This window comes from Oryza sativa, chromosome 1, assembly GCF_034140825.1.
Source record: "Oryza sativa Japonica Group chromosome 1, ASM3414082v1".
NCBI classification, from domain to species: domain Eukaryota; kingdom Viridiplantae; phylum Streptophyta; class Magnoliopsida; order Poales; family Poaceae; genus Oryza; species Oryza sativa.
In genome coordinates, this window is record NC_089035.1 from 38,858,655 (window position 1) to 38,873,658 (window position 15,004).

The window sequence follows — 15,004 nt, forward strand, 5'->3', positions numbered from 1 at the left end:
ATACTAATCCCACAAATCACAAGCAGCAAAGTGATTCCAAGACAGATTATACGCTAGCCATTCCAAGACCAGTGCAGCAAGGACGCTGTCTAATGGATTTCCATCAAGCATCATCAGGTTTCTGCATAAGGTGGTACAGTTCAACACCCAAAATAGCTACATCGACCTCCTCACTTGTAACTTCAACCTTTAAATATATACTGCTCCTATCCAAAAGCTTCCTTCTATTTCCATCCCTTCACTAAAAAGGCAAGGGTCCCAAAAGGCAAAGACGCAAACAGAAAGTAAGAAACAGAGTTGTACACCTAATCTGCATCAATGTCCGGTACTGTAACTATTTGCAGCTGCAGAGCGCTGTCAGTTTCATCATCGGAGGACGAACTGCTGAATTCGGAAGTCGACGAACCTTCCGGGGCATACATATCATCACTGTCTTCATTCTCAACCTCGTCAGCGTAGTTCACGACTTTCCTTTGCCTCTTCCCACGGCCGAGATCAACCTTGGGAGTAGCAGGCTTGAGAACTTTCAGATCCTCAACCTTTGGGGAAGAAGGTGCTTCATCCTCGACGCCATGAGCAAAGCTCACAATGCTGCCAAGATAACCGTTATCATCCGACGAGCATTTCTCACCAGTGGAAGGGTCTAACTTGAGGAGATTCTCAATGGCTTCATTGTCATAATGGATGGATGTTGCACTGATCTTCCTGTCCACAATTGTCTTTGCTCCATGGAGTAATATAGACTGCAACTCATCAGCACTTGGCTTCTTGGAAGAGTTCATCAACATATTTTCGATGGCCAACTTCTGCTTTGACTTCTGCAGTATCTTTTCCTCGACAGAACACTTTGTAATGAGTTGGTAAACAACCACTGGTCTTGTCTGCCCGATCCGATGAGCCCGAGATTGTGCTTGCAAGTCCATAAATGGATTGAAGTCAGGATCTGGAAATAGGAAGGCCAAATCAGTGCAAGTATCCACTTGCAAATTATATAATTAGCAGTGAATGAAAACATTTAAAACCACTTACCGTATATAATTACCCTATCTGCACCAGGCTGCAAATTATAATGATGTTTGTCAGTCCAGAGGCATAATCATACTATTGCAGTTGCTGGTTAAGAGCTTGCCCTACAGGCTAACAGTTTCAACTGAAAGAACTAAGTTGATATGATAATACATTACCAGGTCAACTCCCATGCCACCAGCACGAGTTGACATCAAGAAAATAAATGTTTCACTATCAATGTTTTTGTACTCTTCTATGCTCTCCTGCCTAGCAGAGAGTGATGTCTGCCCATCGATGCTGCCAAGTGTTAACACAGCCATGAAATGGCCAAAAGAAGTGTCATTCAATTACTAGATATACAAGGAAAAGAGCAGCGAAAGTCTGAAGCATATAATTTAGAGAATTGATAGAAGGTAGACGAATGAAGCATACCGTGCATATTTGTATCCCAGGGAACAAAGAAAATCCTCAAGAATGTCAAGCATCCTGGTCATCTGCGAGAAAATCAGTACACGATTTCCCCTTTCTTTCAATCTTGGGAGCAACTGCAATTTAGCAATTGAGCAGTGTTATTTCTAGCAGTTTAAACTTCAGGTGCAGTGCTAAGATATGATAGCAATATAAGGTCCAATATGAAGTCTCGAAAGAACCTTATGAAGAAGTTGAAGTTTGCCTGATGAAGCAATAAGTGATAAAAACACATCTTCAGTTGCTTGCTGTCCAACTTCAAGTCCTGGAAATAGATACTGAAAGGCAAAATCTTAGCATCTTAGGACAGCAGAAAAATTTAACATGCACAACAAACAGCACATCTACTTAAAAAGGGCTCTTTGTTGTGAGCTTGTGGGTGATCGGAGGGAGCAAGGCCTGGTCTAGTGGTCCTTGTATAGAAGGCAGGATTGTAAGAATGGAGTTTAACAAACTGATACATTAAAGCCAATTTTAAGCTTCTCGTTTGCTACAAATTTTCTGTAACCACTGCACACAAATCACTGTCAAAATGAGAGACTCGGAAAAGCAAAAACACCCAATTCCTACATCTAAGAGAAAAGAGACCAAGTTCTGCATCTGATCAACAAAACAGAAAGTAAAACCTACTGGATGATTGCAGCATTTTCTGAGTTCCATAAGTATGTTGTTCAGAGAAAGTTTTCTGCCTGCAAAAGTACAAACAAGACTAACAGTGTTATTTCCATACGTAATTAAAGGGATTTGAAAAACCTCATATTCCCATACGTAATTCATAGGGACAAATATGCTTTTACAAAGTGAATCTGACTTAAAATTTTACCAGAGCATGAAAAAAGAGCAGAACGCTTAACTCACCATTCCGAATGGCACTGTTAAGCTTTGAGTAATTCCTCTCTAAAATATTAATGTAAAGTTCTCTCTGGGAATCTGCAAGTGCACATGGAACTTCAACCCACTTCTTTACTGGCATAGAATCTGTTAGAACATCAGATTTCATTCTCCGCAACATCCTAGCAAAAACAAGAAACTTAAGATCCGTGTTCAATTGTTTTTAATACCCTTCTTTAATAATGAAATTGGTCGACCAAACCTTCCGGCCAACCCGGCAAAAAAATATCCGTGTCCAAGATATTAAACATATATAGTACTTATTTCAGAGTATTCACCTGGGCTTTAAAATATTGTGAATCCTAGCAACTTTTTCATCCATTGTCAAATCCCTTCCAGATTCAATTGGTGAGAACAATCCATCAGCCTTTGGATCAGAGAACTCATCCGGATCAATATAATGAAGCAAAGAAAACAGTTCCATGATGTTATTTTGTAACGGTGTTCCCTGTACAGTGAAAGGAAGAGGAACCAGGATCAGAACATAGTTCTTTTAAAGAAAGGGCAATTGTAAAGCACTTCGTAAGAATTACTACGCTGACAGCCAAGGAGAAAGAATCGGCTATATATGATATCTGTAAAAAGGGCTAACCAGATCTCTCTATGTTATATAGGCTCTAGCGGCTATATAGCACTTGATTAGGCTCTAGCACAGGATTAAGTTGCTTCAGAAAGACCACAGAAGCGAACCATTTTCAGATAATGGATTTAAAATCCTAGTCCCCAAATCATACGATGCATGGAGCAGTAGGAGCGAGCCATGCCTCAGCTACAGTAATGCACACCCCTTTTAAAGTATTATGGGCACTCACTATGGTTGAATGCTGGCTATACCAGGCATCTCACTTTCAAAACCTCATGCCCAGATGACTACTAATAATCAAACTAGTGACAAGGAACAAACCAATTCTAAAATTCCAAGAAATAATTAAGGACAAGAAATTACAGGTCAAGTAGGCAGTACATACCGTAAGGAGCAACCGAAATTCAGAGCAGTATCGTTTTAGGCAAGCTGCAAGGTTGCAGTCAAGCTTCTTCATTCTGTGAGCCTCGTCAACTGAAGTGAAAGTGGGGAAATGCTCAAGTGTTACAAGAAAAGAACAGAGACAATACACTAATGCCGGCAAGTGAACACCAAATAATGGGGGACTTCATCTAAGAAAAAACTTACTGACAATTGTAGACCACTTGAATTTCTGTAGAACTGCCTTGTCAATTTGGACAAACTCATAACTCGTCACTAGAGCATCAAATAAAGGTTTCCCATCAGAAGAGTACATTTCATGGACTTGGATACACTTTCGAGAGTCTCTGTCTCCTTGATAAACAATAACATTAAGATCACTAGCCCACTGGCAAAATTCCTAGAGCACAAAACATGCATCCAAAAAATAGGATTAATGCAACATATTTGATGTAAACTGAAATGCAATATCAAAAAAAGGATTCAGGGTAAAATTTTAAATTCATTTATATAATATACAGTATAATATGGCAGAATATCACATAACTATATACAAACCTTTTCCCATTGCAGGAGGATGCTCTTTGGAGCAAGGATCAATGCTGGGGATGCAGTCAAACTTTCCTTAATAATGTGGTACAGAAAGCAAACAACTTGAACGGTTTTCCCAAGACCCATTTCATCTGCCAATAGAGCAGAACATACCCCATTATCATAGTTTTGTCATGAAATAAGAGTTGTACAAGCTATTTTTCCATCAAGACAATGCCAAACAAATAAAGAAAACATCAAAGAGACGCTACATAATTATACAGTTCACAAGCATCATGATAAATCAGATTATCTCAAAACAACAAAATAAAAACTGATCAGCATAATTCTTTACATGTGTATTATTGGTGCATTATAATTTGGTAAGGTACAACTGTACAAGTGCATCATGGATTATGTATTTAGAGTTTATGTACATACCAGCAAGAATAACGCTTCTCCTAGTTTTGAAGTTATCTATTAACCATTGTAAACCTTGAAGTTGATAGTCATATAGAGCACCACAGTGCACCTCTTCTATTTTTGATCCATCTAGACATGTTTGGCTGATGTTAACTCTTTTTGAAGCATTTTTATGCCTCCTGACAAGCATAGAAACAGCCTGTTGCACACCATCGGTACAACATGGCTCCCATGTAGCTTCACAGTAATCAAGGCCCTTCCATTTCACAAGGAACTCATACCCGTCGAAATCTTGGTTATCCTGGAAAGTAGCCAAGACATCACATAAACCTTCATGATGGAACTTCCTCCGACATGCAATGGCATGATCTACTTCAAACCACTCAAGCTTCCTTTGATCCTCTGAATAAACTTCCTTAGGCAAGCTGTTGCAATGTTCACAAACAAGAACAAAAATAAGCACTATGGTGCACTAGAGAACACAGCTGGTAAGATTATAAACAAACAAGATTGTTTTAAAAATGGCAAACATCAACATGGTGTTCAACCAGAATAGCTCAGTAATGATTAATGAAAAAAAAGGTAGAAAATTAGTAGGGGCTCATATTATTAATTTGCTAATGATATGAACAACGATTACTCAGGTACGAGATTATGTGCAACTAGTATATCCAAGAAAAAATTTAGCAACATTGACGAACACAAAAAAAATTATAAAAGATAAATACATGTAACAAGAAAATAACACAAGAAACTTTACACTGGAGGCGGTAGACAGAAAAACATGAAACTGAGAAGATTTACCAGTTCTTGTTTAGATAGCTCTGTACTCGTAAAGGATCAGATACATGAAGCCATTCAAGCGGAACCTACAGAGAGTAGATAATTAAGTGTCTAGGGAACAATATTTGCATGGTCCACATCAAGTATAGCAATTACATAATAAATATTAGGCAAAGTGTGGCAGGATACAATTCTAACATCATAAACAAACATTAGGAAGATGCCGTTTTTTTTTTTGTGAATACGCCAAATATGTGTATGTTTGCATTAAAATAGAAATCAAAGTGTAGCAGCTGCAGCATGACATTTTTTTAGTTGTAGCAGCAAGGGCTAATACAAAGTTTCATGACTTGAAAGAAATGAAATATACAATGCAAGGTACCAGTTCAAAGAAACTCAATATAATGTACTGCTACAAACAAGAAAGGTGTTGGTAGAGGGAGGTTCCCTAGCAAGTATGCCTTACAGAAAAAGGAAAAGTCAAACACCTATTGCCTTACAGAAAAAGAAAAAAAAAGACAGCAAAGATAAGTCATTCAAAAAGACACCAAATATAGATTGAGCAAGAAGGTTAACATACCCAGCAGTCATGATGATGAGAAAGAGATTGCCATTTCACGAGGAATTGATACTGGAAATCTGCCTCCTGAAGAATTCGTCTGTGGCCAACAAGTCTTTGGATTTTTTTTGATGTTAACACTTCTGTCACCTTGACTGCTGGTGCTGCATTGCTTTTGCACCAAGAACATTCCCAGGTGCCTATAATCTCTTGCAAAGGAGGATCAAGACAAAAGGTGTGGAAGCTACGAGAACAAGTGGAATTCTTGCATTTGATGAGGAAAGAGCAGGCAATTCCAATCTGCAAAAAAAATCAGTTAGGATTTCATGTAAAGATTGGGGGGGGGTAGAAAATTAATAAATCAGAACTGCTGACAAACCTTACAGATCGAACAACTAGGTCCACCCGAATTACGTCTGCCAGGTTTTATAGAATTGTGCAATAATTCATCATCTGAAAGACACAAGTCATTAGCGAAACATGCACGACGTAATATCAACTTTACGACAAGCATTCTGAGGTTCCACACAAATCATTAAGAAGCACAGAAGGAATGGTTGTCAATTCATGCGATATTATAGATGCAAGCAACAACAAATGCATTGAATAAAGGTGATCAACAATATTGAATGTGTTTAGATGTGACTCTGGATCATTGATGCTTCGCACTTCCATGTATAACAGGTAGGAGTAAAAAACAAAATATTTCCTAGGTATTTTACATATTTGTACGGTGATATTAATTAATTGTGCACAATGCAAGATTGCAATAATCTCTTGACCACAAAATCATATTAAATTATAAAGTAGGTGATACATTTATCGATCATAAAATGATTAGTTATTACCTGATGAAGAAGAAGTCGACAACATGCAAGACGAAGCTTCAGTGTAACTCTCCTGAAAAGGTTCGATGAGATATTTATTACTTCATGAAGAACAGTAGGTCGAGTTCTTTTGTTAGTTAACTTACCTCTGAAACATCATGAGCTTTCCGCTTCTCCTGTAGGCGCTTTGACGTTCTCCTGCATGGGACAATCTTCTTGCGATCTGTGGTAATTTCAGTAGTTAATGTAACATGCTTAAACAAGGTTATGTTATTTGTATATTAGCTATACAGAAGGGAATAAATTCAACTGTTAGGTCCTAATCTTTCTGCTCGTGTAAATAGGAAAGGTGCAAGTTTCACATAGTGCACAAATCAATGAAGATATATATTGAAAAAGAATGCATTGAGGAAAATAGATAGTTTCTTCCATTCCGTAAAAAAACTCTATTCACATTGTTTTAAATGCATCCTTGGTTAAACAATATTTCAAAGTATTTTTTAATTATGTCAATTAAGACTTTCTAGCAGAAGAGAAACTACAAGTTATCCAATTTCCCAAATAAACTGGATTGAAGTTAATTACAAAATCACATGATCTGCAAACAAAAGGGTCAATTATGTCAAGCCATAACAAAGGGTGCCCACTTACTATCATCGGTGTCGCTATCATCATCAGCATATGAAATATTTCTGGGGCCCAGTCTGTTCCGAAGGCGTTTTGATCCTCGGCGGGGAGCCGAACAATTTTCATCTACATAATGCAAATTTTACATTTGTAGTAGCAGACTGGCAGCATATCAGAAATCATGCAATAGTTGAGAATTGTAACAATACCATAATCATCAGAGCTACTTCCCAGGGTGTCTGTCTTCACCCACATCACCATCAAAATAATCAGATGTAAGCCTCTCCCTGAGACGCTTTGATCTTCTAGAAGCTAACTTCCCGGCGTCTGTAAAATATCAATCTGGAATAAATCTTCAACCAAACAAATTTATTAGGATCAGCAAGACAGAATATATTGTAAATAACACTGTTACCATCCTGGGAACTGCTCGAGCTATTTGCAAATACATCATCTTCACTCTCCTTGCCACCCAAATCCCTCTTCCCAGTTGGTTTGGACCTCTTCCTAGTTGGTTTGCACCTTAGGCGCTTGGACCTTCTGCATGGAGCCAACTCTTGGCAACTTGCTGTGGCAAGAACATCAAACTCTAAATCAACAGGTCAAAACAAACAATAATAATGACTAGCTATACAACATTCTAGACTAATATTGCAAATACCAACATCTGGAGTTTTATATAGTGTTCATTTTGCCAAAACAAATCAAAACTGAGCACAACCAAGGTGAACACAATGCAAACAACCGTACTACACATTAACAGGACAAGCGGCACCCGTAATTCCGAGAAATTGTCAGCTAAGCAAACTCCGTCACTCACCTTCATCGTCACTCTCTGCCCCATGCTCCTCAGCGGCTGCGGAATCGATCGTGATCGTCTTCCGAAGACGCTTCAGGTTCCTAGTGGAACCTGGCTTCCCCTCATCTGCATAAATCGAAACCGGGATTAAGCCGAAACGATAAGGGTATAACAAATTACCAACCCCGTGCCGTCCGAGAAGTTTGAACTTTCAATCTCACCTTCCTCCGGGGCACCAAGCGGGCTAGCCTCAGAGGTCTCCACCTCGCAAACCTCCGCGCTTGTTATTTCTTCGTTAGGTGACTTCGTCTGTGGATCTACCTTCGCATCATCTGCCAAATATGTGGGGATCAGAATGTTACGGAGTTTCGAACGCCTTGATCAAAAATGTATTTCATACTTCCGCCACAGAATATAGCGCTCTCCTCCAAATACGCGAAGAGCACACAAATGGAGGGGGGAAACCGTTCCCAGCCTCATCAAGAACCGATCGGAGGACGTAAAAACAGCAATGCTACTTCCTTACAATCCTGAACCCAAAAAAAATCCACCAGAAATCCCCTAATAAAATCCGAATCCCCAACGGTTTGATTTTACAAACTCTCGAACCAACCAAACGCACAGTAACAAAAACCCCCAAAACCCCCAGATCGATCACTAGCCCGAACAAAATCCCCCAAAACCGATCGCGTCCAGAACCCAGATCCAGCCTACTCACCATCACCGAGCTTGATCGGCTCGACGTCTACGACGTTCTCGCCTCGCGCCCTAGAGGCGGCGCCTCCGCGTCCACCTCGCCTACCTCGCCCCCTCCCACGCCTCCCGCCTCTCGCCGGCGGCATCCCGACTCGGCGGCCGCGCAGTGACTAGGGTCTTCCCGAATTCGAAGCGACACAGAAGACAACGGCCCGGAGCGTGGCTTCGCGAGTACGGAGAGAGGAGAGGCCGCGAGTATGTGAACTTGTGAAGGTTTCGGGGGACAAAGGCGTGGGGAGAGTGTGTGATGGGGGAGACGGGGTTTAATAGCTCGCGGTGGGTGGGAGAGGCGGGAAGGTCCACGAGCTCAGCTTCCTCACGTGGAACCGGTGTTTGACGCGTGAGGAAACCGACCGGTGGGCCCCATACGGTGAGCTTGGTTCTGGTTTTCGGTGGAACTGGTTCACGGAAATGGTGCGAGGGCGGGAAGTCGAAGGGGCTGGGTTGCGGGGAGCGGGAGGAAAAAGTTTTTTTGGTGCGGATGAGCGCACGGGGAGCCTGTGCGGTGAGGTGGTATCCACCGTCCGATTGAGAGATGTCAGGGTGATGTGCGGCTGCTGTGTTTTATCTGGGTTGATTTTTCGTGGCTACTTTTTTGGGAGGTTTCACGCTGGATTTCGGGATGCATCCCCGTAATTATCCATTAGCCCTGTGCCCCTCTGTCAGTGGTAGGTGAGTTTTTTTTTTGTTAAAAAAGGTGGGGTGAATTTTGATGGAAACATTATGAACATTTATTTCCATCCCAATATTAGCCAGTAGAAGATTAGATATTTTATAAAACTATAGGCTTCATCTTTTTCTTATCCTTATCCTTATTAGCCAAAATTTTAATTTTCAACCTTAAATTTGGAGCTAATTTTTTAGGCTTTTTCATCGAATTATTTTTCAGTTTTTTTAGATCGCTAAGAACACGTATATAAAAAATTTATTCGAAAATTATTTTTCGTTTGCAAATATACCGTTTCATTTATTCCGCAAAATAAGCGAGACGTTGGCTTATGTATGAATCTAAACGGGAAAGAATTATGAATCTAATAGTATCTTATGTCCAAATTGATAGGACGTAACTCATGTCTAGATTCATAATCCTGTTAAATATCTTATCTTACACACTCTCTTTAAATAAACCACCTCGTATTAGGAGATTGATTTATTTTGATAAGGAGGGAGTACTAATTAGCAACATTTTAAAACATAGGTACTAATTAAATCTGGATAAGGACAACAGCTATAGCATAAAACAGTCAATTTCGCCACAAAATTGAACTTAGGCACGCTTCGGCTCAACCAAACGAGTGCATCACTTGATTTGGTTCCAACTCGGGCACAAAATTATGGTGCAAAATCAGCTTCATTTAGCGTGTATCATAGTTAGCATTGAAATTTCTCATCGCTCTAAAACATTAATTTCGTTTTTTACGATCTTACAACAATGAACTGTAACTCCAGGCCGCCATTTGTTGCGTCTCGAACTGCTGCCACATCATCTGCTCGTTCGCAAGAAGCCGCTGCCTCGCCTGCATGTCCATCATCTGAACGTACGTCGGCGGAGGCACGGCCAGCGACGCCGCGAACGGGTCCGCGACCTCGCCGCCGGTGGCCCCAGGTGGCGGTGGCAGTGCAAGCACCGTCGCGCTCTGGGTGGCGGCGAACTTGCTCGCCGACTGCACAAGCGCCGTCTCCCAGTCATCGCATTGGTCGTCGTCAAACGTCTCCCACTTCGGCGCCGGCGTCGCTGGGTCATCGCCGAACAGGGACAGTGTCAGATCCCGGTCTTGCTCCTCCGTCGACAATGGCGTCGATTCTTCCCCAAGGTTCAGGAAGTCGGCCATGTGGTCGTCGACCACGACGAGTGCGCCTGCCGGCGCCGGCTCAGCTGGCGATGCCTTGCTGCTATTGTCGCCATTGCTGGCAATGGGGGCAAGCGGGCTGGACGGCGCCGGCGGCGTGCACCTCCACCACCGAGACGACGCCGGTTGTCTATCGCGGATGAACTCGTCCATGAGGTCCAGCTTCTTCTGCGCGACGCGCTCGACCTCGGGGATTTCGGACGGGCGGCAGATCGTGGCGGATCTGCACCACGAGTAGAACTCGTCGAGCTCGTCGAACAGCTTGGCGATGCTGGTGAAGATGGAGTGTACGCGCACGCAGCAGGGGGTCTCCAGCTCGGCGAAGCGGTCGGCGAGCATGGCCATCACCTCGGTGAGCTCGCGGTACATCACCGCGCTCTCCTTCACCAGCCTGTGCAGCGCCGCCGCCACCACCTTGTTCGTCCTCGCCTTCCCCGTCGGGCGGCACCCGATGAACCGCTGGAGTATGTGCTTCAGATGCTGCGCCTTGGAGACGAGCTCCTCGGTCGTCGTCGTCCCCGTCGCCGGCGTGTCCCTCGGCACCAGCGCCCAGACCTCGGCTACCGCTTCGCCCACCTCGTAACTCCCGTCGGTGATGTCGGGGAAGCCGTCGCGGCGACCGTCGGAGCACCATTTGCCCTGGCTGGCCACGCGGCCCTTCATCCGGTGCTTGAGCCTGTCGTCGAGGTAAGCGGCGTAGGCGCGCACGAACCCGTGGAAGTCCCACGTCGCGCGGGAGCGCGACGATCGGTGCGGGAACCGGTGCGACACGTCGAGCATGCGCCTCCCGCGCCGCGTGGCGAGGAACACCTCCTGCTCGTACGCCGGGTCGCCGTCGGCGAGCAGGCGGTGCACCAGCGCCAGCGCCTTGACCGCCACGGCCCACGCCCGCGTCCGCCCGAGCCGCCGCGACACGGCGGACACGCAGGCGGCCACCCGCGCACGGGAGTAGCACGTCAGCGTGAGGATCTCCTGGACGTGGCGCTCGTCGCCAGGCACGCTCTCCCCGTGCGCCGTCGCCTTGACGATGGCCACGGCGAGGTCCGCGGCCACCTCGTCGGCGCCGCCCACCCTTGCGAGCCCGACGCTCGTCCTGTCCTTGACCGCGCCCAGCGCCGCCCGGAGCTTGCTCGGCGCCATCGATCAGAGCTTCTCACGAATTAGGGCTTGTTCGATTAATCCCAATACAGAGGGATTGGAGGGGATTGAAGAGGAATAATTTCACACCACGATAGGTGTGAAATAAATCCCCTCCAAATCCCCTTCAATTCTCTCCGTGAGAGGGATTAAACGAACGAGGCCTTTGAGAGTAGGAGGAGACGGAGGGAGAGGAAGAAATATGTAGACGCGCGCGGGAAGTCTTTGGCGGTTGATGGGCGCGGACGAGCGGTTGAGGGGGATGCCGGCCGTTTGGGCCGCGTGTTTCTCTCGGTGTTTCTGTTGGGGCCTGAACTTAACTGACGAAACGGTGTTTCCTCGTCTGTTTGACGCGGCTTTGGAGGCTTAATTTAGTATTCCAGCTGACTGGTGACTGCTCCGTCATGAGGTGTTTCCTGTGGGATTGCAGCTCAAGCTTATGCAGAGAGCATTACCTATTTACAGTCTTGTCGTTTTGTTATGCTTATACTTACTCCCTCCATCTTTAAAAAAAAAAAGACAAATCCTGAATTTACGTGTCTAACGTTTGACCATCCGTCTTATTTAAAAAAAATATGGAAAAAAATTAAAAAGACAAGTCACGCATAAAATATTAATCATGTTTTATCATCTAACAACAATAAAAATACTAATTATAAAAAAAATTATATAAGACGGGAAGTCAAACGTTGGACACGGAAACCCAGGGTTTGTATTTTTTTTTTAGAACGGAGGGAGTATAAGCTAGTGAAATTTAAATTTTAAAATTTTATTTTACAGTTGATTTTGTGAGTTTTTTTTATTGTAGTTTACTCTATAACATTTGCTTTTGAATTGTTAAATACATGCATATACGAGTTTTATCTGTAAATTATTTTTTTAATAAGCAATACAGATAAGCATGTATGAGCATAAGCCAAACGATGAAACTGTTAGTTATCTTAAGAGTATTAGGGTAGTAACTGAATTACTGTTAGCTATTCTCAACAAATTATGGTTGGTGCTAACACTTAAAATTCACCTTGTATCCTCTGTTGAACAAATTATGCAGTGTGTTCCTTCTGAAAGATAGAACATTTTGTAGGGGGGAAAAGGCCCACATAGACATAACTAGGCCCACTGCTGCAGTGGGTCTATTGGGCTTGACCAGGCTGGTTAACTCTGAAAAAGCTAGTGGGCTTTGACGGTTTGACCCATGATTTTTTTTCATAGCCAGGCCCTGGCTAATTTTGCTTGCTTTCTTCATCTGTCACCCCTTCAAATTAAACACTTCGACTTCGAGAGCAAAGATAACCGTCAGGTCTGTATCATTCACGCGATTACGTTATGTCATTCTAGGCTAGTCCTCTCTCCGTTTCAGAATGTATATATAAAAAGACATAGCAACACTTATAATACCAACTTAGGGCAGTTTTGAATTGCTACCAAAATTTGCCATACCAATATTTTGGTAGCATAAATAGTATCCACCATTTGTTTGGATTGGTGTCAACATTTTAGTAATGCCCATCTCAAATTTGGTAGCAATCTAGAACTTTCTTCACTATGATATCACAATTTGGCTAGATTTTGGTAGCAAGCCAAATAAGATGAATACAAATTTATTCTACCAAATAATTGGTAGTGCCAAAACTTGCCTATGTTTTGGCACTACCAAAAAATTGGTAGGGCACCTATCCAAACAAGCCCTTAATCTCATTAAATACACCATTAAATATATTTTATAATATATTTGTTTGGCATAGAAGTATTACTACATTATTCTATAAACTTGATTAAACATAAAAGGAAGTTTGATTTATAATGAAATCGAAACACCTTATGCTGAACCAGAGGGAGTAGGGGTCTAGAACTGCTAATCTAAAGAGAAGAATCAGGTCACAGTCGCCTTGTGATGTGTCTAGCATCGGATGTTTCAGGAGGTAATCAAGAATCTGAACCGTTGTAACACTGTCATCTTCAGCACCCCTGAAAACGTGCAAAAGATGCTATGTTTGAAGTTAGACCGAAGCAATCAGCAGTAGGATTCAGAATACTCCAGTTCTTCTGGTTTCACAAACTTTGCTGCGCGACATACTGCAGTCTTGAATCGCATGCGCCTATTTATTTTGGGTTAAACCGGGTTTCTTGACAGGATAATACTCCTACTAGCACCAATTATTGATGAACACAGCCAGATTCACGATATGATGAAAACAGACGGATAAAACAAAAATAAACGATGAAGAGAACTAGAGAAGGCAGAAAGTATATTTTAATGCGGTGATAGTGTACTCTGTACACTCATCAGTAGCAAATTTGAAGTTTTCCTGAGCTTGGCTGTATGTTGCCCTTCATTCTCTGCCCCTGAAACGCGGATGAGTCGACAAGGCAAGAAAACCAGAATCATATGTAGATGCACTCATGCACAATGGTTTTTTCAGAATAAATAGCGGTGTACTACTATTTATGACGAAGCAATCAAGGACAAGAATAATAGTATCAAGAAAGTAACTAATCCAGCTCATACAGCTGGGAAAGAAGTGTGTGTCCCCTCGAATACTGCCCGGCCGGGATGCAATCTACTCCATATATTGTTATCAATTGCTCATCATCAATTGCATCAATTGTATATAAATTCGTTCGGGCGATGAATTTCAAGCAGAGAACGTGAATCCTCAAAATCTGATCATGTTAAACTGAAGGAAATAATGAGATCCATTGATGAACGGCAATGCTCAATTGCACAACAATGATTTGAGAAATGAGATCCTAGCGAAACACCGCCCTTCGTTTCAGGGAGCGTTTATATTTGTCACGGTCACACACAGGCAGATCAAAACTGCTATAGGCTTTTTCTTCAGCTTGCATGATCGATCGGCAGAAGGCCATGCGATCTTCTTTCCTGCCATTGATTCATCATAATTCAGAGAGAACGCTATAGGCTTTCTGCAATGACCTGCACCAATTAGTCATCTTCAAGCTGAAGGCCATACCACCATTAAGTCGCGTAACAACAGAAGATCTTTCTCTTATTTTCCGAAACGGTCACATCAAGAGATAGCCTAGCCTGTTGCGATCCGGCCATCAATTAGAACCGTGCACCCAAAATTAAAGTTGACACATCGCTATCCAAATCACCATATCACCAGCCCATGTATTGATCAGCGTAGAGAGAGAGACGCAGTGCCAGAACCTGACCCAAGAACAGCATGAGCAACATGCCGAACTCCATGAAAGAACCAGACATATACATGCACTAACATATTGAGAACTTGTTGTTGTGTGAGATGGAAGCTATACTAGCTTTCATGATTGATCAATGATCAGGTACCACAGTCTGAACATAAGTTTCTCAGAAAAATTGAGTGTAGTCTGGACCATGAAAAACTGAAAATGCAA

At 42.8% G+C, this 15,004-nt stretch overlaps 2 protein-coding genes across 2 annotated transcripts; both read right to left on the reverse strand.

Moving 5' to 3' along the window:
* Positions 1-72: 72 nt before the first annotated feature.
* LOC4324846 (uncharacterized) lies at positions 73-8,738 on the reverse strand. Its single transcript, XM_066306397.1, has 23 exons — positions 8,599-8,738; positions 8,102-8,212; positions 7,902-8,006; positions 7,497-7,649; positions 7,291-7,408; positions 7,106-7,207; positions 6,601-6,677; positions 6,476-6,527; positions 6,007-6,080; positions 5,649-5,927; positions 5,090-5,154; positions 4,304-4,710; positions 3,890-4,014; positions 3,539-3,731; positions 3,336-3,424; positions 2,646-2,815; positions 2,335-2,489; positions 2,107-2,165; positions 1,659-1,754; positions 1,441-1,553; positions 1,185-1,305; positions 1,030-1,057; positions 73-943 (listed from the first exon to the last, which is right to left on the reverse strand). Exons 5-23 carry the CDS (start codon positions 7,340-7,342, stop codon positions 306-308), a joined length of 2,895 nt encoding a protein of 964 aa, XP_066162494.1. The 5' UTR covers positions 7,343-7,408; positions 7,497-7,649; positions 7,902-8,006; positions 8,102-8,212; positions 8,599-8,738; the 3' UTR covers positions 73-305.
* Positions 8,739-9,968: 1,230 nt separating this feature from the next.
* LOC4324847 (putative clathrin assembly protein At1g03050) lies at positions 9,969-11,893 on the reverse strand. Its single transcript, XM_015790876.3, has one exon. It carries the CDS (start codon positions 11,624-11,626, stop codon positions 10,061-10,063), a length of 1,566 nt encoding a protein of 521 aa, XP_015646362.1. The 5' UTR covers positions 11,627-11,893; the 3' UTR covers positions 9,969-10,060.
* Between the last annotated feature and the right edge of the window lie 3,111 nt (positions 11,894-15,004).